Below are 25,021 nucleotides of genomic sequence, written 5' to 3' on the forward strand. Positions count from 1 at the left end.
TTTTCATCATGAAAGTGATTTCATGTCAGACAGTGCGAAAAAAGCATATGTGTCTTTTTATATAGTGTATGTAAACTTCTGGTTTAAACTGTAAGTGTTTGTTTGTCTGAATTTAATCAATTTATAAATAAAAAATATTCAAATAAATTACAGTATTTTTTGTTTTAGTATTTTAATGGTGGATGACATTTTCAGAATTTTTACACATTTTGAGAATCAAAAAAATTACACAATATAAAAAAATGTCTAATGCTGTGCTTTCCCAATCAGCATTATTGTAGTCTAATATAAAATAGAACTACTGTATTATTTATATAATTTCTCACACACAAACCTTGATAGAGGACATTTACATAGAGACCTCATATTTTATGAAAGATAAATATTGTATGTGCTGTCCTTTACTGTCATATCTAATGTTTGGTATTTGATTAATTTCAGAACACTGAGTTTAAAAATACTCTCATACTCTGTAGGTTTAACCTACGCTTATCAGAGGTTCATTGCTGCTGTTATGCTTATTGCGAGGACACTTAACACGAGATTACTCAGATGAGCATATCGACATTTTTCTGCTTTTATTGCACATTTAGATATAAACAGCCATACAGTAGGAAGATATTGTTTGAGAGAGATTTAAGTTAGTAATTCAAACCGTAAAAGTGAGTCAGACAAAAATAGATGCACTCGCAGTGAGTGAAAATTGTGTCCTGCCTTTTTAGCTGCATAAGTTTGTTTCAATCCAAGTTATCCTAATACAATTCTAGCCTTGCAGATTGTTTGAGGCGGCCATAATGTTTCCTTGGTCTGATTATGCATGTGTGGCAATACCACACTTTCCATTAGAGTTGGTTATAAAATGGCTTTATGTATTTAATGGAGTGTTTTGCAGTGGAATGAGGTTAAAACCTCCTGCAGCTGAAATATGTGCCACATATGTGTACATATGTGTGTGTGCGTCTAACAGCCTAACAACCTTGAGTGCATTGCGTGACGTGGTCTCTTTGTGTTGATGTGCTCATTGTGTGCACACTCTATGTACAAGTGTGTTTATGCCTATCTCTGCAGTAATCTTCCTAACAGCGCTGTCAGAGAATAATTTAGTATTGGAATGGTTTGTATTCATAATGCCATGTGTTGCTCTGTGGATGGGAAATAGTGTTACAGATTTAATAGAGAATCGCGCATTAGGGTCATTATCTTGGGTTGGTGTGGGGAAAGAGAGAGAGAGAGACTCGAGGAAAGAAAAGATGCGGAGGGAGGGAGAGTAACAAGATTTTTTTTTTTACCTCGGGGGTATGTCATAGAAGAAGATAATATTGAAATTAGGAGTTCGATTTTAATAATATCAAGTAAAAGGGTGATTATGAGTGGATATGTGTGGGAATGGGAGTGGGGTGACACGAACATGCACAGAACACACACACACATTTAGCAAAGAGTCACCAGTATCTGCAGCAGGAGTCTTTACAATAAAATACACAATGATGCATTACATTTATCATTAGGAGATAATACATGCTGCATCAGCATACAAAATTGCATGTAATGGCCTACAATCATCTTCGCTTACTGCTCTAACATTGTTGGTGTTCTGCTGTAAATGTACTCAGCTTTGCTAATCCAGCTTGACCACTGATAATGCTGTAGGGCTCCTGACGCCAAATAAAATAGTTATTATTCAGTACATGGATAGGGAAAGCATCCCAGCTGCTCTTTCCAGCAGCAAAATAAATCACCTAAAGGGCTGTCCACTGAAGTTGTTTCACTACATTCAGGTTCATATCAGGGTAGAGTTCATCGTGACAAAAAGACATTAATGTTATCATTATATTCTAATATCACATGTGCATGGATAAACAAAAAAACTGACCATGAAGACTGAATTATCAAGAAAAGCAACAGTAAAAAGAGAAAGTAGAAATTCCTGTGCTTTTTTGTTCGGTAAACACACCTGAGGCTCTCCAACAATTTTCAGAAGAAATTAAAAACATGACTGCCCTTGGCCTTTCCACAAAAAAGATATTCATTGTCAGCATACAGTGAATATATTTTAATGTGGTTTGCCGGATGTGCCTATCTAGTCCTTCATTTCACTGAAGATAAACATCAGTGTTGCTAAGCCAATGGAAGCCTTTGACTCACTGTAGATACAAGTATTAATGGAATCTAATGTTTCCGAAAAAATGGTTTGATTATAGCTCAAAAACTGTATAAAAGGAGTAGACGTAGCCACCATGTCGTCGCCCATAGTTTGTCTTTTTGGAGCCAGAAAAATAGACTGTACATAATAATAAGGATGTAGTTCCCTAAATTTGACCAGAAGGTTTACATGAAAGTCTCTAGGGGTGGAGGCGCTTTCACAGCCAGCCTCAACTGGCCTTTCAAGGAACTGCAGTTTTGGCACTTCTACATTTTAATAATTTTTTAACCCTAGAGGTTCAGAAGTGACCATGTTAGGACAGGAGGGTGGATCTGTGGAAGAGAACTCTAAGTAACCAGTGAATGCAAGCTCTAGCTAGCTCGCTTGGATAGCACGGTGCATCTGTAATTAAAAATGAACCACCAACTCCTGAGAGTGTCTTTTAGTACAATGAAATGCTAGGCAAGAGATTTTTAGGGGACCAAAAACTTACAGTTAACTTTATTAGTTAAAAGGGTCAAAGCGAAAACACAGACACAAGTGTGCCATTGTAGCGACCTGTTACTCACAAGCTAGCCATACACTAAAGCATACCCTGCGTTATTGCCTATCTTACTCTAAACAACATCATGCTGTTTTGAAGAAGACTTCCAATTGAGACCACATTCTCTGTATATCTGTTTACTGAGGTAATCAATCAAGTTTTCTCACAGATTTCTATACAGTTGGGAAAATTCACAAAATAATCGTGAGGCTTTTGCGGCTGCTAAACGTGCAAATAAGGCAAAACAAGCCATGTAATTCTCAAAGCACCGCAAAGGGTGAATTGCGCCCCTAACTGCGCTGACACACATACTTGCAGTTAAATGAGCCGAGCCCGGTTTGTTAAAACAAAAACAGCACAAGCCTAGCACAAGTACACATCAGACTGGCAGTTTAAACTCTAGCGCATATACTCTGCCACTTGTATAATTGCAATCATGTGCAAAAAGGAGGCAAATTGCTATCAGCTTCAAAACGTTCTGTATCCTAAATGAATAGCCCCCCCACCCCCACACCCCACCCCCAAATTCACTTCTCAGACTTGTATTTGAAGCCAGTAGAGTCGCCCCCTGCTGGTCATTTGACAGAATGCAGGTTTAAGGAACTTTAGCATTAGCTTTACTCTTTACCACCCAGAGGTTCCCGCTTCTTAATTTTGCTTTAATGAAGGTAATTTTCCGTGCGTGACCTGTCCTCTACTGTACTGATATTCACCTTAAATCTCCCTTCGTGCACCCACCAAGAGCTGCAGTAGCAGGTGGATGTGGCAATTACTTTCCAGTCCATGGCTCGTACCTGTCACCACATCCAGTTAAGCTAATGTCCTGTAAAAATTCTATTAATGCGCCGCCACAATGCTCATTTTCTCTCTATTTCCTCCTAATATTCTCTTTACTCTTTATGTCTCTCAACCTTTCATTCAACCCAATCTTTCTTCTCGCCTCACTTTCCTTTTGCTATCTTTTTCATTTCTCCTGCTCTCTAATTGCTCTTTGTGCTTCTTTTTCTTGGACAGTTCTTTCTCTGTGCTCTCCGTGTTTCTGCTCACACACTTGCACATTCACGCCGTTCTGCCTGTACGCTTTAACACGTGGGTCAATTTAATCAGGTGCTGCTGAGTGCAGCATTCAGTCACACATCCCACGAGGTGAGGTCACTGTGAAAAGAGCCCATTTATATAAGATGGTCTATGGAATTAAATTAGATACAGTTACACAAGGTGTGGGCACTATCTGTCTCTTTCTTCTTTGCCTGTACTTGTGGGTTTTTTACTCTTTTTGCAAGACAGAAGCAGAAACCCAGAAGAGAGACAGTCAAAAGATGTCAAGGAATGAAACTCCTCTAATGAATTCTTTTTTCTATCCCATTTCTCATATAAAGAAACCAATTTCATTAAATTTCCCCGTTTATTTAACATCAGCGAATCACAGCAAGGCATTCAACACGGTTTCCATGGCAGCACAGAAGGGCATGACCCAATTTTATGTCTGGCAGATCAGATATGAGACCGTTCACTATGTGTGTTCATGTTGTTGTATGTGTTCAGATGTGTGTGGGCGCAAGGAGGGAAAGTCCGAAGTTTTGTAGGATGCACACAATACCTGCACACACACACACACACACACACACACACACACACACACACACACACACACAAAAGAGAGCAAACACAACCCTTCTCAACTTTCTCTCTCTGTCCGAATTAATCTCTGTATGGTGCTGCAGAGGAATCTTTGTCACACACACACACACACACACACACACACACACACTAATAAAAGGACCGATACCAAATTTAATCCCTTATTAATTTTTGCTCTTTCTCCAATTACAATCTAACGCCACACCTACTCAACTAATCGATCAGTTCATTGACAGAAATATAATCTCAACTATTTTAATTATTATTATTTAATTATTTAATTACAATTAAATGTCAAAGTTTTTCTTATGGAAACATGCATAAGATGTGGTTTTCAGCTTCTCAAATAAATTATTTTCCTGCTATTTTAGGTTTTAAATCGCATTAAATTGAATGTCTTTGGGTTTTTGATCGATAAAAAAAGACACTTTGAGACATCTTGGACTGCGACAACATGGTAAGGACACTTTTGGGATAAATGTAGAAAATAATTGCGATTTGTTGCCCTTACGTAACACACACTTTCACACCAAAAATTGTGTCTTAGACTGAAAACCTGCGGAGTCTAATAAAATGCTCAAGGAATACTTTTGTACTCAAACATGCAAAGGTTCTTGGGGATTAATAATGCAGCGTGTAGGGCCTGCTAATGGGTCTCTTATGATTTGGAGCTGTACAGAGTCAAGTGGTTAAACTGTTGTTTTTTCTTCCTTCCTCACATATTTTATGCACATCTTCTGTTATAATATTTCGCATTATAAAAAAAAAAGACCCAGGACCGCTGATGGCTGGTCTTGACAACCATGCATATATTTATGAAACTAATAAGACATGAATAAGCATGTGAAGTATAAATAAAAAATAGACATTTTATGTCCAGCAGTTTAATTCATTTGGACATATTTGACCTGTGTAGGAGTTTTGTTATTGAGGCACCAATGCAAACAGTTTGAAAAGTTTGGAAGCAGGGTTCAGTTTTCACAGACGCTGTCAATCATCAATAAAGTCAGATGTGTATCTGACTCTCCATCTGTCTCTACTTTCTTCTTGTAAAACTTACCTTCTCTGACCTCGTGCTCTTCTCTGCTGCAGCATTTCTTGGCTTTGCGCTGATTGAGAGATAACGCAGCTGACTGTTTCCACTCCTCCATTTCTCTCACTCTCTTTCAATAGTCCTCGGTTTACGTTCTTTTCTCTGAAATGTTCATTTTATTTTGTGTTTGCTTCTCATAAAAAAGTTCCTCTGATGACTGAGTCAAAAAACGTCCATAAAATTATATATAAATACACTTTCCATTTTCACTTAGTGAAATATTTGAATCACCTTCAGTCCTGAAAACTCTTCCAAATATTTATTTGTTTTCCCTGAAAAAAAATTGAATTATTCTTTGTTTACAAAGTACTACAGAGGATATCTTTTTCTTTTTTTCCCCACACAGTCTGCTGTATGTGAATGATTAGCAGCAACATTAATATTAATGCATTTGAATTTTTGTTTTGTTTTGAAAAAAACAACAACCTTATTCCTAAACCTGCTAAAATAAAATGTGTATATATTAACATTATTTTCCACTTTCACTTAGTTAAATGTTTTAACCAACTTCGGTCTTTATCATCACAATATTCAAACATTTTCAGAGATTAAGCCCTTAAAATGCCACTTTGTTTACACAATGCCACTGTCGGATTTTAATCGAAAAATTGGTTATTTTGTAGAATTAATGCTAGGTTCTTTTTTTTTTTTAAAGGCCCTGGGATATGTCTCATTTCAATGCATTACATCAAACACTGCATAGCTCTTAACACAGCAGCAATAACCCTAGTGCAAAGCAGAAAATTCCATGCATTTGCCTCATAGGGCAAACATGAGACAATGGCACATTGTGGTTGAAAATAAGTTAGTAGGTAAAAATAAAAAACACAATTTCTATCAGCCTGATATAATAGAATGCATGATTTTATGCTGAAATGGACATGGGGTCAAAAAGATGGAATGTGTGGTTTTCAATGGGAATTTTTGTGTCCAAGAGCTGAGGTTGAATTACCAAAATAAAAAAAGGACAAATATAACAATAATTAAAAAGCCAAATATGTCCCTTGTGAGGCAGGAGGGTTAAGTAGTCCAGGAACTGGTATAGAGAAGACGAACTGAGTAGCCCCCATATCTGGTCAGCCTTATTGAATTTAATTGAGTTTCCACATGCTTTTTACTCTTTCTTTCTGTCTGTTTGTGTGCTCCTCCATCCCATTACCCTTAGCCTTGATTACAACCTTCATGTAACTTCAAGGTATAGGCTGTAATTAAAGGAGAACATGAAAAAAGGTCATGCTTCTCTTTGGACTGTCTCCTTTCCTCTCACTAATAACATTCGATCTCTGACGATCTCTCCTCAGAAGGTGTTTAAAATCTATGTCCATGAACTCTGGAGGACTCTCTCTCCAGCTGATGGGTTAATACAAGTGTTTGATTGTATCCCCAGGAACATTATTGGTGGAGAACATGCAGATCAACGGTGTAGCCGAGGGTCCGAATCGTACCATCTCTCTGTCGCTAAAGGATAACCACGACCACTGGGTGATCCTCGACTCCTCCAAACAAGCCCTTTACCTCAACAGCACTGGACGGGTTCTGGATAGAGATGTAAGAAAACTCAACTTCTTATCTTGCTCTCCTTGGTTTGGCTCATTAATGTCACAGAGATCAAAATCTTAGTGAATCTGGTGTGTCACACAAACAATATCTATCTTTTCATTTTTTTTAGTTCAGTTGAGTTTTTTTCACTTGACTTCAGAGGATAAAAAAGGCAGAAGCAAATTTTCCTGGTTGTCTCACTTTTTCCAGCAGTCACTACTGTGATGAACTCAGAAAGTTTTAGCTTCAGCTCAACTGGAAAACAAGCAACCTCCTGCTGTTTCACTGTGTAAAGTAATCCAGCAGATGTTTCTGAAAGTCTGATTTGGCACAAAAAAGTACATTTCAAGAAGCCTGGCAGTTTTCTGTGGAATAGTTTATTTATTTTGATTTATATCCTGGTTAATTATTTAGTGCTACTGCACAATTGTAGCTTCTAACCATGTGTTTATGCCTTTGGTTTTTTCTCCTTTTCCAGCCCCCCTCGTATATTCAGTCCATTGTGGTTCAGGTTCAATGCACCAACGAGCTTGTAGGCACGGTGATTTTACATGAAGTTCGCATCGTTGTTCGAGACCGCAACGACAACGCACCACAGTTCCAACAGCCAAGATACTATGTGGCTGTCAGCGAGGTAAAACACACACACACACACACACACACACACACACACACACACACACACACACACACACACACACACACACACACACACAACCATACAGAGCTCTTTCTCTCACAAAGATGGAGTGAAGTTAAGAAAAATCCAAAAAAAACTGAGAGTGGTAGAAGTACTTTACTTTGTTTCACCTAAATCAAGCCTTTTATTTTACTTGTGCTGCAGTGCTGCTGTCTGCCATGGGTCTCAATAGGAATGCATGATGTTATATTTTTGCTGATATCTGATATATAGTGATATTTTTGACATTGGGCGAGAGGCAGACTACACCCCGGATAGGTCTCCAGACTATGGTAGGGCTGACACATTGAGACTGACAATCACGTTCTCATTTACATCTACGGGCAATTTATAGTCACCAATTAAACCTAAGTGCATGTTTTTGAACACTGGAGTACCTGGTGACAGTACCTGCTGAAACGCGGAGGACATGCAAACTCCACACATAAGAGCTGCAGGCCGGAGTTGAACTGGCGACCCTCTTGCTGTGAGGCAAGAGTGCTAACCACTACAGCACCATGTAGATCATGTAAAACATTTTTAAACATTAACAAAACTGTTAAATGAGTTCTACTTTAACTGGCTTGTCCCTGAGACAATCCTAACTATCGCCCCGACCAGGGCAAATTGAACCTATTCCATGAGTTGCAAAACAAGTGAATAATGTAATCTCTGTCCACAGGCATCATGTGAAAGCAAGTGCATTGTACAGCAATTAAAGCCAGCTGAAAAATATAAATAGACAGTGTCCTCTTTTTCACACTGCTGATTAAACGGGCCTAAATTACTACATATGCTATACAGAGTGGTATTTAAACTCAATGTTAACTGAATTCATTAAATAAACAAAATGACAGCCCGTAATGTGCCTATACAATCCAGCAAAACATGTTTTAAATACTGGAAATGAGGCTCAATCTGAGCTGTAACAGACGGGTACTGTGCAAACAAAATGCATTGTACCAAAGTACACTGTAACGCCTGCAAATGTAATAATGTCCACAAACGTAATAAACCACAAACGTAATAAAAATCTGCCGCTTTTAATGCAATAATCCCACATACGTGATAGCCACTGCCTACTACAAACGTAACACGTGATTTCCCACAAATGTAATAACTATTACGTTTGCAGGGACTTATCATGTTTTTGGGGAAGTGAAAATCTTCAACTTTCAATCTTGTAAAAACGTCCCACAAATGTAATAACACAATAAATAATGGTCCTTGTGGTTGTTGTTGTTTATTTGTTTGCCTATACACACACACTACTGACCGTGGGTGCAAAATCCAGCTGCTGGCTGCTCCGCTATCACACAACGGAGTAGTCTGGCAGAAATTCTCATTTGTAGCAGATGCCAGTATTTCATTTTAAAGCCGACACTGATGGCATGCCAATATCATCATTCATCCCCATGTCTGTACAGACCACAGGATGGGGATGGGGGGTGGGGTAGAGTCCAGCCCAGTGTGAGTACAGTAGGTCGGCTGTACTGTAACAGGCTCATGTGTAGCACTAACAATGCCAGTGTTAGAGGCTGCACTGACCTGCTGTATGCACACACTGCCATGTAATTCAAATAAAAACATCCACCAAATAGTATTGTACATGGCATTTTGAAGGGCAGTACCATAAGCAGGGAAAAAGCAGAAGTTTTTGAGGGCAGTGGAGGAAAGGATCTAAATGTGTTATTCTGAGGCTTCTGGAGTAGTCTTTAAGATGCCAATCCCACAGTTAATGTGTCCTCCAGAGTCTGGGGGAGCAGAATTTAACTAGAGGAGGCTCAAACTGAAAACTGGACAAGGATACATGTAGCCTGCTGCCAGCACAGACCTAGGCGGACCCAGTAGAATATCTCATTATACAGTCTTCCACAGCCTGTCCAACTCAATCTGTCTTCTCAACCTCTCTCTCTTTCTCTCCCTTGGCCTCTCTTCTCTGTTTTTGCAGCTCCCAACAATCCCCCACTTCCATGCCCCCTCACCACTCCCAGCTCTTCATTATGTCACCTTTTCTCAACCTTCCCACCTCTCCTCTGCCACACTCGATATATTCCTGCTTGTCTTTCCTCCTCCACCTCCGCCACGCCACCTCTCACAGCTCTCCGCTTTCTCATTAGTCCCACTAAAATAATTCTCTCCGTTCACTTCAGCGGCCACCATACAATTTAGGAGATGCATCGTAAAAAACGTTAAAATATGGTTCCTGCGCCAGCACGAGGTAAATGTGCTCAATTTGGCGGTAATAATTTATAAAAATGAATACATTTATTCTGATGTGTGCAATAATTAAGATTTTTAGTGCAGGTCTGCTCATTAGGAAGACGGCTATTGTCTAATTCACTTTAGTTTGCCCCCAGAACTCCAACCACCTAATGCAGTACATTTAATATTGAGAGGGTTACATCCAGCATTATCTACATAGAATTTGCTTTTAGTTGGTGATTATTGAGTGCAGGAAAGTGAAGCAGACAGATTAAGACACACAGAGAGACAATATGGTTATTTATAAGTACGTCTAGGACACAGGTTTATGAGTTCACTGTGGAAGTTTTCGGGAACAAGGTGATCCTTGTGGCTGATTTCATGAGTTGGCACTGGTGCCAGAGTCTGGAGTTGTTTCATTAGTGCCGTATCCGAAAGTGGCAAAGTGACAGCATGAGACGTTCTGAGGACCATTGTTGGATCAGTGGGAGGCAGAGATAACCCTGTTTAGGGAAATGATGTAACAAATCATTGGTGCAGCAGCTAAATTAAACTTAATCTCAAATGTTTCTCGTGCCGTCTGGAGATTAGACTTCTGTTTTGACACATAATCATAGATCCTGAGGCACACGGTTGAAAAAAAAAAATACAGCACAGCAATTTGTGGCTGGAAAAGTTATTCCTTTCATGTGCTGTGGCAAAGGTTCAACTTTCGGGTATAGAATTTCTCTCCGAAAATCTAACTGGATATCTTTCTGAATGTCTGGCTTCTCTTTTCTCTGCTAAAAAAGGGATTTACCTTGTTGAAGCCAGAATCCAAAATATGTGCATTGGCACACAAAGTAGAAGGCACTGTAAATAAATGCCATATTGGCTTTTATTTACCGTTTTTATATACATTTAAGGCCGCCAACTACACCTTACATAAAGTAGACACTTTACACTGCTAACTACATAACAGAGGATATCATAGTTGTTTACATTTTTGACCGTCGTTTTTCCTCAAGTTTTGAAAAAAAACAACAACTAATAAGAATAAAAGCATTGTTCATCCAAACATTTAGTTTGTTGTTACCTGAAATGAACATATGTTTAACTGAAATGAGCTGCAATGACAACTTTTTAATTATTTAATAACTTATTTTACCTTAATTATCATGAGTCATTATTGCAAATTAAACCCCTGCTCTAATGATCTGCTCACTGTACATTTTCCAACTATTCAAATCAATAATTACACTCAAAATATTGATTAAAAATGATTGTATTGATAAAAAAAAATTTCTTGCTTCTGCTAAAAAAAAATAGTGTTAAATTCTACTGTTGGAACTGCATTATTAGCAACATAAACTCTGTATCCTTCTAAGATTAGACTACTTAATGTTATGATTAGTGTTTGCTTGTGAACAGATGCATGATAAGCTACGGAATGAAACTATTAAACATGAAAAATGAACATTACATTACATTTAAAAACATTTTTATATTCTGACCTTTTAGGCCTCATATCAGTACTCTTGCATATCATTTGGTGACTAAGAATCACAGAAGAAACTTTTACATATGTAAAATTAGTTAAATTAACACTATTAATAGCTAAGTAAACTTGAAGTGAGAAATAATCAGGAGGTTTACTAACACACTGTGACACATTGAATTTAATTGTTTGTAGTTCATTAATTTAGTTAATTTTACACTGTGAAAAGGGTAGGCGTAATAAGCTGTGGCGTCTTCCTACACCTTTAAGCTCACTGCTGTAATCTGTTCTGACATTGACTCATTATTTTATAACGATGAGTATTTGGGGCCAATCTGTTTCTGTTTCTATCATTATTTTATTTCACTGAAATCAAAGACCAAAATAGCGATAAAGACACCTACGCTGTCTTTTTGTCTTGTGAGACAAGCACTCTTCACATAACAAACTTGATTTTCTATCACCCTGTGTCTCGTTTTATCTAGAAACTTCTATTCAGTGGGGCAATGAGGTGTAGCAAACACTCACAGTAGTGACAGGGAGAAAGACTGAAGCACAGACTGACAGAAAGTTGCACAAACCATGCTGCCCTTGTTTCATTTTTTTTCCAGAGCAAATGAAAGCACACAAACAGCTGCAAGCTGATCTTCCTTCTCAAGCCCCATTTGAGCACAATAAACATAAAACTGCAAGTCATTTTCTGTTTGTTTTGTCGAGACAGTGGGGTATCAAGATCCCTTATGGCCGGGCTCATGTGAAGAGTTTTTTAATGTGCCCCTCCCTCATCTCTGCCACATGCAGGCAGTAGATGTCAGGAAGTCGAGACACAACAGTACAGCATAGAAGCTGTTTGATGTCAGCAGTACAGGGTATTAAAGTGTTTGACATGATACTGAAATTCTCTCTCTCTCTGTTGTGTTTTCAGCTGACGCCGGTAGGAACCACTATCTTCTCTGGTTTCTGGGGGAACAATGGGGCAACAGATATTGACGACGGTCCCAACGGACAGATAGAGTACACCATCCAGTACAACCCAAAAGACCCGGTAAGTTATCTATCCAACCATGTTTTTATTTCCTTATAGAGTTTTTTGTTTGTTTGTTTTTGTCAAAATACGCACGTCAGATTTACAGGGTTTTTTTTTCTTAATTTCATGGCACTTTTTATTTTATAAAGACACTTTCATGACAGTGGTGTTGTCATTGCTCCCTGAACTTTTCAGACAAGCACATGTCCCCCGCCACTGAAACTAAAGACACAAGCTCAACAACTGCTCATTAAACCAGCTAGCACCAAGCCCCCATGAACAGCATGACATAGCGGCAAAATGCTGGAATTAAAATTTCCGGGTGTGTCAGGTGATGCCATTGGGCCCATAAAGACTTTATGCCATAGACTTACATTGGCAAAGAAACAGATTCCTTTTTTCTGAACCTCACAATCCCCGACTCAATTTGCTGTCAGAATTTGATCCATTCGGTCTGATAACATTTGGAAAGTCAAGGAGAGCCGTGAGATTAAATGGTTTGATTCACATTCAAGTTAGCGAAAAAACTTTTGAAAAAAAATGTTTTATCCGAAAGCCGTATGGGCTTAATAAGTACGGAAGACAAGCGGAAGATACAGTTGTTGTTGTTACTGTTTTTTAAACCAGTGTATTTTTGATGAACGGAGGTCTAACTTTTTTGGCATCATGTGCCACTGTGCAGCTTTCATATAGAATAAGCAGAGCCTCCAGAGTATCCAGTTATCATCCATGGTTGGCAACTGTTAGTGATAACAACTTCAATGTGAAAGTAATTCTGAATCAGCTATGTAGCTATTGCTTTAAAAACAGCACAGAGACAAAAATAACTTCTTTTGTTTATTTAGCTTTTCAGGGATGTACAAGCTAGCTTTTTTGTGGCTGGATATGCTATCTACCAAGTTGGCTAACAAGCTAGGCAGGGCTCTGAAAGTTTTAAAGGCAGCAGCTAATTAGTTACCTCAGATATACTTTGAATCTAGGGTTCCTCAAAGAAAAACACACAACTCTGTGAATATTAAAAAGACAAATAGAGTTTCTCTACACTTTGCTGAGCTGTTTATAGGCGCACAAACCACCTAGCCAGCTAGGTAGCATGAGTAGCCTGGTTAAACTAAGGCTTTAAAACTACAAAACTTTAAAAACTAGTGTGTGAATTGAAATGTTGGCATTATTTATGGCTCACTTCTGCCATTACAGCTTTAAAGCTGTAAATTCGACATTGGAGTCCTACTCTAAACTCTAGAAAGGTGAAAAATGAACTGTTGACTCTTTAAGTGACTTTCTATCTTAGTGTTTGTAATGTGTCTCTGTGTGTTTCAGACAACAAACAGAACCTTTGACATCCCACTGACACTGTTTGGTTCAGTGGTTCTGAAAGAAAGACTCAACTATGAGGAGATAACACGGTACCTGGTCATCATCCAGGCAAATGTAAGTGATTGTCATTTATTTTTTTCATATATTCCCATTTCTTGGTAATATTTTCTCATAAATAATAAATAATAAAACTTGCGAAAGTTAAGGTATCATCTGAGACCTGTTATACAGGCAGTCTGAAGAAAATAAACCTCCCGATTGAGTGGGAGTATGGTCTGCAGCCTTGAGTGTTGTTATTTTTATGTAAATTTTTATTATCATGGTAACATTGCTGTTGCACAGGCTTGGATTATTTTTGCTCTGTTGAGTTGGCCGTAGGGGAATTATAAGTGCATCCTTAATTATCACTAATATCTTTGTTAATGCAATTGTTTTCCGCCTTTTATTTTACAGCGGTATGTTTTATTCATAAAAGTAATCTATGATAAAGTTAATTTCACTCAACATGCAAAGCTCATGGGGACGTGGGAGAGGTTTGAAGGACCTAAAGTGAGGCATAACAGAAGATTGTTTAAGCTGCTGATTCCACCATTAAGGTTTGTGTAGTGACAAAAAACCCTGCTTACAAAACTTTAGTTCTCAACAAAGTGTGGCAAATATTCATGTCTCAAGGCCCATTTATCCTGAAAGCATTATTAAAAGTCACCAGTACACTGAAAGATTAATGTGTTTTCTGACTGCTTGAAAGCCTGACGTATTCACTCACTGTTCGTCTGGATACAATATTAAGCGTGTTTTGAGTGGCTGTGAATTTGCTGAATATAAATTCTTAGAAAAGACTGAGAAACCATGCGCTTGCAGGGAAACAAACCCTTTGAATAAGACTGAACTTTTTTAGCTAAGGGAAAAAATATACAGTAATTGATTGAGCCATATAAACTTATAACCGTATCTAAATAATTAATGTACAGAACAGAATGAAGATATCTTTTATCACTGTCTTATCCTACATATTACAGCTATAAATACATGATGATAGCAATAGCAATGAAAAGAATACATAAACACTTTGGGAAATATGCTTGTTTGCTTTCTTGCCAAGAGTTTAATTAGATCTATTTATCCTACAGACCTAGTAGTGGTACTATTATGTCTGTAGGATAAATATGAAGCTGCAACTGGTAGTTTAGCTTAGCTTAGCTTAGCTTAGCTTAGCTTAGCTTAGCTTAGCTCAAAGACCTAAGGTCCTAAGGTAAGGGAAACTGCATACTATCATTTCCACAGCTCACTAATTAACACAAAGAATCTGGTTCATTTAATATGTACATAAACTGAAGAGAAAAATGACAAACTGAGATTTTACAGGAGTTATGTGCTGGAATGATTTCCTTAGCTGATTATAGTCTTCATGCTAAGCTTTATGCTAAGCTAAGAGAACCATGTCCGGCTGTAGCTTCACATGTAATGCACCGCTATGAGAGTATGGTATCAATCTACTCATATAACTCTCAGCAATAAAGTGAGCACATGTATTTAATGTCACACTACTAACTGAAAGGCATATTGAGCAGGATATGTCTCATGTGGTTTGTAACACAACATTTAAAGTTGACATCTCCTCGGCTCAACGACACGAGAAGTGCTTGCCAGGAGCTCAAAGCCAAACCCTGATTCACTTTCGCTTTGTCAACTTGGCTTTGGCCTTGCTATATATTTTCGGGGGTTTATTTTGGCACTTTGTTCGCCATTTTCGTAGCTTCCTCTTGGATGTGTGCTTACTTTCTTCCACCTGGTCATTATTTTTATGAAGTCCCAGCCCTCACACTCTGTATGCATTTGCCCAAAGGGTGACACCCAGAAACCTCCTGAACATAGCAAAAAGAAGAGAAAATACAGGCAAAGGACAGGTTCATAGATCTTTAGCTGTCAATAAGTGATGATTGAGAGGGATTATTTTTGTTTAGTGACAATAATAAAAGTAAATCCGACTCATTGTGCCTTTATGTCACACAATGTGTACTTCTGTGGGGGAAAAGTGATACATTTACTATCTTTTTATATGATGGCTTCAGTGACAGGCAACATAAAACGCTAAAAAGTGGGCAGAGTTTGAATGAGTGCAGAATAAAAACACAATTCTGGTGTTATTTACAGTTACGGCGGAGGCTGTTCTCTGCTGTCACTGTCTAGTTTACATTCCCCCAGTTATTTTGAAATGCATGCAGTACATAATTAGATTCTTTATGGTGTCAATCGTTGCTTGAAATGAACTGCTGTCCTGGTGGAAGAAAGACAACCCACAAAAACATGGATGTTACAAGGCACCATGTTTTGAAGAGATTACTTGCTGGCGGAGACCTCCAGTCTTTCCTTTTACTGTCAGATGATTGACACTAAGGACAGCTTAATGTAGTGCAGTGATAGAGGAACACTCAATTCAGGTGTAAAAGTAAATTACAGTAAAACAGGAACTTTAACAAAACTTAATTAAGGTTTTATGCTCCTTATCTTGTCTGGCCACATTTCAAGTCAGTGGTGCACAGAAAGAGCTTAATGGAAGAAAACTTTGCAGCTGTACATACAGACACCACCACAAAAAAGGGGAGGTAGATCAGGATCTAGATGACTTTCACAGATTTTAAATAGTTATTTTAGAGTGTTGACATGTGGTTGAATAGATTATTCAATTACAGCTTTTTGCTTTTTGGCTATTTTTTACAGAGAGCTTTACAAAATAAAAGTAGAAAAGGGTTTGTGTGTATCCTAATTATATTGAAACACAGCAGTCACATCGACCAATACATGAATAGGCCTGTTAAGTGTTTCCTGTAAATTTTGCTGAGCAGCTTTGTATGAAATTGGTTGGCGGATACTCCACCAACAGCAGATCAACAAATACACATTAGCACTGGAATTAGAAATGAGTACACAAAAGAGTAATTCCACATAAATGGCTGAGCGGGAATAAAAGTTTGTGAATAGCTCCACTTTCAGCGTCCGACAAGGACTCAGCATTTAGAGTTGTACTGATATTTTACGAGGGCCTCACTGAAACACAGCTATTTCAATGTAAGGTCTACTGAAGGTCTAATTCTGAACAAAAACTTGATAGTGTGCAAGCACAGCTATTCATCACTTTGTGTGCATCAAGGTCATACATTTAGGTCTAGGTGTTTTTTAAAACCCTGCAACCTTTACACAATAAACATTCCCAATGGAATGTTTACTACGGATCAGTTTATTCATTTTTTTTTGTGCCACCGTGTTCATTCAGGTAACATCGAAAAACTGTATCTTTTTGTTTTCAAAACTCCTTTTTCTAATGCAGCTTTTTAAGTGTAAAAGTTCAACTAAAATCTAGTTTGTACCCCTGTTAACACGTCCGTATGGCACTTTGAAAAGGGTCTCTTTGAAAAGGGCTGAGCATACCAACATAAACAAATATAAGATACTATCTACAATTACAAGATTAATACATTTTCTAGGTGCTGATTTGCTGCACAACTTCATCTGCATTTTGTCCTGCAGCAGGTATTTTTTCAAATGTGATTTTGTGGTCACAGGCATTTCCTGTCTGCTTGGGATGAGAGCATCTTCTTGCTGAAAGACTGAACACCGTCTGTGGAAATGCTGTCTTTAATAGTTGGTTTCAGCCTGGGCAAAGATGTTCTTTTCTGCAGCACACAATAAACACCTATGAGATCATGAGAATATATTTGGAGGGTGCTCTACAGGGGATCACTGAACAAAGCAGTAATGTTATTTTACACATGCTACCATACATTTCAAAAACAAAAGTCAGGAACTTTCTTTCAGTGCCAAACTGGATTTACTGGTGGAAATAAAATGCCAAAAGATTCCCTGGGCTGACTAAATTGGCATGACTGTATACGGGCATAATTATTCTGTTAAATTACACCAGTAAGGCTAGGCTGTCATAGGTTCTTTTCATGGCTTGAGGGCATGAAAAAATGTTTCTGACTTCATCTGCCCTGCTTGTTTTGTCTTATCCAATTTCTTAGAAGTGTTTCTTGCCATTCATTGAATATACAGGAGTGTGGTACAGCAGCTAAGTTGTGAATCTTGTTTATTGTATTAATAATTCACATACATTAGTTGTGTTTATTAAATTTATTGCTCCACTGATCTACTTAAATTTAGCTTTAAATCTTCAAAAAAAAAAAAAAAATCTAACACTACTTGGTGCTGCTGTATATCTTCCCTGCCTGTCTATCTTATCTAATTGATGCCTTTTAATGAAGCCTGGAAGGTGCTCAACATTTCAGTTTTCTCTGGCCACTCATTGAACTGCAACAGATGGAAAGTGCAAACACTGCAAAGTTATAGTTAATTTGTAAATCACATAACATACTGTTTTGGTATTGCGGCAAAAAATAGCTTGTGACAGTTTTTTCTAGCTTTCAGTATTTTCATAAATTTGATAATAATGATCCATCAATAATTGATTAGGATCAAGGGTCTTGGCTCCACTAGCTTTCATGAAACATTGTTATTGAAATACATTCATTATATACATTGGTGGAAAAGGCTAAGGCGTTTCTCCTTGTCGTGCCTGTGCAGTCTGTGAGGTGCTATGCTGTGCTGAACCGCCTATAAAAGCCCTTGATGAGGTATAATTTGACATGAAGATGGTAAGTCAAGTGGACACCATCCTTTGAAGGCCCTGAGAGCCCCCCGCAGCTTTGTTGATTTGACTTTCTAAAAATATTCAGCATGCCTATGTTGTGGTCATTATGTATTCAAGGCACGAAGATAAAGATATGCAGATATCTAAAGGAGAAAGTGCAGTATCATCCAAAAAATAAAATATACACGTTTCTCTCTGTGTCTAGGATCGAGCCCCGTATCCCAGTGGGCGCCGTACGGCCACCACCACTCTGACTGTGGATGTGCTGGATGGTGATGACTTGGGTCCCATGTTTCTACCATGTATGCTTGTGGGAAATACCCGTGACTGCAGTCCCATCACGTATAGGGCTAATGTACTGGAGCTGACGGAGCCGGTAAGAGTGTCTTTGATGTACTTGTGTTATACACCCATGTTTGCATGTTTGTATTTGTGTCTGTGTGATTATGTGCATTGCGGCGGTGTGTGTGTGCGCTGCATGTTTTAAGTTTATACTTATTTATAGGGCTATTTCTTGATATAGGATAGTTTTGGTAGTCACTTAAGACCTGAATTAAAGGGATAGTTTGGGTTTTCTGAAGTGGGGTTGTATGAAGTACTAGTCAGTGCATTTCCTACAGTAAATGGCGATTGGAAAGCACCCAGTTCAGAGAAGCAGGCAGTGCAGACACAGATATGTATGTCTACACTTTAAAAGCTGTCAATATCAGTTTAAGTTTATGCAATATTAATTTGGACCACACAGCAACCTCTGAAACTAAAAAGTGAAGCCAATGTTGAAGTATTTCAAACCTGCATTATTTCTAATGGCCTAAAAACAAGTCTGACTGTTTAAGAATCTATGTGAAAATTACCCACTTCTCACTTGATTTTATTACCTCAGAGAGCATTTTCCCAATGAGTTTATGGTCTCAATCGCTAGTTTTAGGTCTTCTTCAACATACTTTTTAAAGTAAAAAGATGATTAAGCAGGGGATGCTTTAGGGTGGGCTAACTTTTTGTTTCGAACCCCCTTTCTCTAATACAGCTTTTTAAATGTACTAAAAATCAAGTTTTTATCCTTGTTAACATGTCCATATGGCACATCTTGTATGTAACAATACATATCATTAATGTGACCACACTGCAGCATATATTTTTGTATATTTAATAACCACTAATGCTGTGTTATCATCTGCCGGTTACAAGCTAACAAACAACATAAATAAATGAAAGATGCTTACTTCACTTGTGATCAACAAGATGCTACCAGGATGTAGTTGTCCGTGTTTTTGTCTCACAACTTTGACCCTTTTTACAATGTGTTTTCAGTTAATGAACACTAATTGTAACATTTTGCTCGCCTAAAAATGTCCACCAAAGACACTTTAAGGAGTCAGCTGTTAATTTTTGCACCTTGCTAACCAAGCTACCTAGCTAGTAGCGATTGCTGATAACTTATCTTGTCCTCTTGTCCAAATATGATAATTCCTGGCTCAATTAAAAACAGCCAAATTGCTAAACTTGTGGCTTCAAAACGGTAGCCAAAAAACAATCATGGCAGCTACAACCACTCCTTTTCTACAGTCTCTGTTTTTGGCAGCTCTGTCACTAATAAGAAAGCTACTGTATTCAATAACCCTAACAGACTGTTTTGCACTAAGATTCAAAGTTAGTCTATGTGATTCCTGTCAGATTACACTGTAAATCTCTTGTGTGTGAACCAGTGCTATATAAAAGTACATCTGCAACACCGTGGTATGCATTTATGCTTACACAGCTGTATATATCATTTAGCATTTGTATCTCAGGCATTTAGCTGATGCTGTTATCCAGAGCGACTTACAATGCCACTTTGTAAATGAGACAAAGTCGCTGCAGGCAAAATCCTCAACTCTGACAAGTCAGCAGAGCATTCATCCCTTAACACACACACACACACACACACACACACACACCCTTGATGGTGACAAGCTAGCAGTGCGTTCATGCCTTAACACCCCCCCATTCACCTACACACACACACACACACACACAGACCAGTAACAGTGTCAAGCCAGTAGAGCAGTCATGCCCAACTGGACATTGTCGACTTCATCTCTTTGTTTCTACTGAGATCTTTGTCACAAGTACACACACACAGACACACACACACACACACACACACACACACACATATACACACACGCTCACTTTACTCAGACACACTGAGGGAACTCTTTCTCTGCCTTCACACATCGTCTTATCTTTCCTCACTCTCACAGACACACACAGACACACACACACACACACACACACACACACACACACTATTTTCTCCAAGCCAAGAGAGACACAGCGAGGAACAACAGGAGTAAATCAACTTTACACCTCGTGGTTTTGAGAAGGAGCAAGTGTACGCAGACAAGGACAGGGTTTACGATGGAGAGGTAGTGGGGAGGATGGGGGGTGGCATCAAACAGGGAGGAAGAGAGCGGTAAAGTCAGACACACAGAAAAGTTATGCTAGGAAAATACTTGAGGGGTTTTAAAATCTGAAGCGATGTATAAAACACATTGCATCAAACGCAAAGATTGTTTCTCACTTGTCAATTGGCTCCCAATAGACAACTGCTGTTGACTCCAGATGCTTCTCTAATTCCACTGTTTATTTATAATCTTACAACATCACAGCAGTAAAGAAAATCGGGATCAGTCAGACAAACTGAAGTTGCTTTGTTTCCTCTTCTTTCTGCTGGAGATTTTATCTCTTTAAAAGAGAGACTCTGATGACTCTTCCATGCAGAAGTTGGGACTTTTGCAGATGATAGATTAAAGCTCATTTTTAAGGGAACACATACAATTTGACATTTCGTAGCAGGAAAAGGAGCAGTATATTTCATCAAATGAATGTTCATCCAAGGGCCCTTTTATTTTACATGCAGGCTCACTGGCTTGACTTGGTTGGCCATTCAACAACAATAGAACCATTAAATGGGGTTTAGACTCTGGATCAACTGTCAATTATATTACTAGTAACCAAGGAGACTGATAACTGATATTTGGAACCAATGTACATTGCAGTAAAATGTAGAGGTCTAAATCGCAGGTTTCATCACAACACCATGTAAGATTGATTCTCATACATTGATGCCATATTTGAGAGAGAGAGGGGGGGGGGGGGGGGGGGGGGGGGGGGGGGGAGAGAGAGAGAGAGAGAGGAGCCATCCACTGCTATTTTTTTGGTCCATAAAGGTGTTGTGTTCATCATATGCCCATTTAACACAACCAGTTACATATATATTAACTAAAAAAACAACAACTATTATATGATTTTACCATCTTTTTCTGAGCTCTTCCATTTATTCTTCCATATCTTCCATTATTTAGATGAAAAACTGTTTTGAAAACTGTTGAAAATATTTTTTATGGGTTAACTTAAAGAGCCTGTGATGATCTTTCAATTATGAACACACATATACCATTTCCAAGATAGATTCTATCTGTTTACTTCTCTAAACAAAACAGGGAGAAAGAACAGCATATATTAAGTGTATCATAAAACATCCTTTTTCACGGTGAAACAGGAGTGTAAAGTCAATTGTTGTTCTTCTTTTAAAATAAACTTTCGCTTTAAACTATTTAAAACGCGGTCTACAGCTAGATCCAAAGAGAGTTTTGCATCTGCTGCAGCCATGTTGGATCCGTAAGAAAACTACAAAACTACAAGCTTCCATCTGTCGGGTAGTATGCGTCAACGTCTTGCCGTCCCTCCCCGTTCTGTGATTGGATCCCTAAAACAGGGCTAAGAAACGGCCGTAGTTTCCAGACCCTTTAGCAGTTTGAAATGAAACTGACAAAAGTTAGCAAAAGAGAGCTTTTTAACAATATACATATATATATATAAATAAGAGCCATTGTTCTTCCCACTTTCTTTGCATGTATTGCAGTCTGCCCTCCCTGGTGTTGTGATGTGTAATACTCCCACAGCTCTACTGCACCTTTTCTTTAGTGCATTCATCCAGAGAGAGGACGAGAGAGAGGGCAAGATACTGTTTTTTGAAAGAATACAAAAACTTTTTGGGATTATGAAGCTCAATGTTACAGTACAATTTTAAATGAGAAAAAAAGTTGCCATGTCCAGGTGCTGTGTCACTCCCTCTTCCTCTCCTTGCAGTTCTTGCCTAATAATACAACTGAAGTTACGTCCAGTTACTTTTGTTACTCACAGCTTAACACGGGTGTTTTTGCAACTTCATTATTATGATGATGATGATGTTTATGAACTTGGGTAATATGCACACAGCTCCCCTCGCTCACTGGGGCAGCTCCAGTCTGTGTTTGGCTTTGATCGTCTGCGGCACAGATGCCTGCAGTACCTTTAATTGGCTATTAGGCTACTTGTGACATGTAACCATTCAGATAGTGCTGTGGGTGGGACATTGTGTGAGACTACAGTGGTGACTACGGACAGAGGCAGCACACAGATGGGCATCAGAGCCAGAGCACATTTTTCAATTAAAGTCCAGGTAAAGTTAAATCACAGATTTGTATGAAAACATATTTTACAAGGTGCAAAATAATAGCTGAAAACATGTAAAAAGACTTAAAACTATATATGACTGAATTTTGAGTTAGACCATAAACAGTTTCTGTGTTCAGGATTTTTTGGGCATGGTTTGATGACACACTGGAGCTTCCTTATCATAACTCGGCCCCCAACACTATATACGTATCTTTACCAACAGAGGCTAACATTGATACATTTACTTATACCATTTGCTGAAGCTAACGTTTCCTCGTGCAGTCATAGCAACAGAAGATTACAATGTCTGAAGTAATATTCTAGATGCACGCTAATCCTGGTTCATTTTATGAACCTAATATAAACCATTATTATCTACGGGTGGTCTAGTGTACAAGTGTCAGATCTCAGAGCACCCGAACAGAAACACAAGATTTATTCTCCGTAGATTGTTTGGCATGAACATTTTGAGAGAAACAGAGAGTCACCGGAGAAGTTGGGTATCAGGTTTCAGTGCCTTCAGTGGACAAACCCCCAGTGTCTCAGAAAAGAGAATACTGCTCATTATTTCACTATTTTAAAACCAAATTTTGCACATTTAGAAATGGGGTTTTTTCTGAATTTCTTTTTCAAAATTCGACTGGGTGTTTAATAACAATTTTTCGTGCTGTGGAAAGTTCACATATATATTTTTGCTTTACCTGGACTTTGCTCTTATCTGTCTGTGTGTGGGTAGGCGAATAAAAAAACTGTAGTTGCTATTGATGGTTATTTAGGAATGGCAGGTGTGTACAGGATCTCCTGACCTACAAAATGATCTGCACTTGTATAGCACTTTTCTAGTCTTAGTGACCACTCAAAGCACTTTAACACTACATTCACACACACATTCATACACTGCTTGGTGAGGCTACCCCACATGCTGCATTCACACAAGGACCAACGCAGCATCGGGAGCTTCAGTATCTTGCCTTCAACATGTAGGCTGCCATTGTTAGGGATTGATTCACCGACCTTCCAATCAGTGGGCGGCCACTACCAACTGAGCCACAACAGCCTCAAAAATAATAATACCAGTGGCCTGCAGTTTTTTAACTTCTCTCTTCACCTATTTCAGCTCCAGACGATGTAGCAACAGTTTCACTGGCATTAAAAGTCAAAGAACTAAAAGGGGAGTATAAGCAGCTCAACAGATGTGAAAGAGAACCACATAGACAGACCAAGTTGGGACACACTAATTGTGAACTCTAAAGCTTTTTTCTTAAATAATCATATACTTCAACTAAACTCGGGTCATTTAAATAAATGCATGTTTATGCCAACAGCATGATCTACCCAATTAGGCCTGCCCGAATGCACCTCTATCTTTTCAAAGCAGCTGCCTCTCAGGGGCCCTATTTGATTGATTAAGACTAGACTTTGAAGCCGTCCGACATGAGTACTCTGATACATTCTGCTTGTATGAACCCAGATTTAACGAATGTGGTTTACACTCAGGGTTCACATTCGCTCCCCTCAAACTGTTGATGAAGGGAGAAGAGGGAGGACAGAGGAGGACAAGAGAATGGATAGATAGAAATTGGAGTTGTGTTGAGAGGGTTGCAAAGGACAGCAGCGAGCATGTTGCTGGAGTATAGGAAAGATGGCGAGGTGAAGTGAGGAGAGGAATGAACGAAGAGGCGAGTCAAGGCACCATAATAGTTTGAGTCCTAATCAGACTGATAAGATATGACAACCTCAGAGCCTTAGAGCCAACATAACTATTCTCTCTGTGTGTGATTCTCCCTCTCTCTCTCTCTCTCTCTCTCTCTCTCTCTCACACACACACACACCACATACACACAAAGATGCTGGTCATTTACGCCGAGGACTTGGCTGTCAGGCCATGTTCACACATGCACTTCAAAAACGTTGCTGCCTCTGCAACTCACAAATTTATAGCTGTGAGGGAGAAATAGATTATTGAACACTACAATAAACTACTCTCCCAAGACCTGACCAATCATTTACTTTGTCATTACGCCAGGCTGGCAATTGATTGGCTACAAGTTACATCAAGAGGAACAAAGCATTAAAGACTATAGCACTATATGCCATAACTTTATTTTGTAGCTGCTTTCAACTCGGACTACAACTGTGCAGCACTGCGGTGCACTGCATTGTGTAAATGTTATTTTTTTATGCGATCTGGGAATGCTGTGTCTCTTTTGCACCGCAAACAACGTC

The 25,021-nt window shown here is 38.7% G+C and overlaps 1 protein-coding gene across 1 annotated transcript in view; it reads left to right on the plus strand.

The window, feature by feature from the left end:
• Nucleotides 1-25,021, plus strand: part of LOC131959323 (protocadherin-15-like) — a 229,577-nt gene that overhangs the window by 54,150 nt on the left and 150,406 nt on the right. The window contains exons 6-10 of the mRNA XM_059324483.1: nucleotides 6,809-6,969; nucleotides 7,439-7,594; nucleotides 12,247-12,366; nucleotides 13,669-13,779; nucleotides 18,519-18,689. Of these exons, the coding sequence (XP_059180466.1) occupies nucleotides 6,809-6,969; nucleotides 7,439-7,594; nucleotides 12,247-12,366; nucleotides 13,669-13,779; nucleotides 18,519-18,689 (719 nt within the window). The remainder of the gene's footprint in view (nucleotides 1-6,808; nucleotides 6,970-7,438; nucleotides 7,595-12,246; nucleotides 12,367-13,668; nucleotides 13,780-18,518; nucleotides 18,690-25,021) is intronic.

This window comes from Centropristis striata, chromosome 21 (assembly GCF_030273125.1).
Source record: "Centropristis striata isolate RG_2023a ecotype Rhode Island chromosome 21, C.striata_1.0, whole genome shotgun sequence".
NCBI lineage: Eukaryota > Metazoa > Chordata > Actinopteri > Perciformes > Serranidae > Centropristis > Centropristis striata.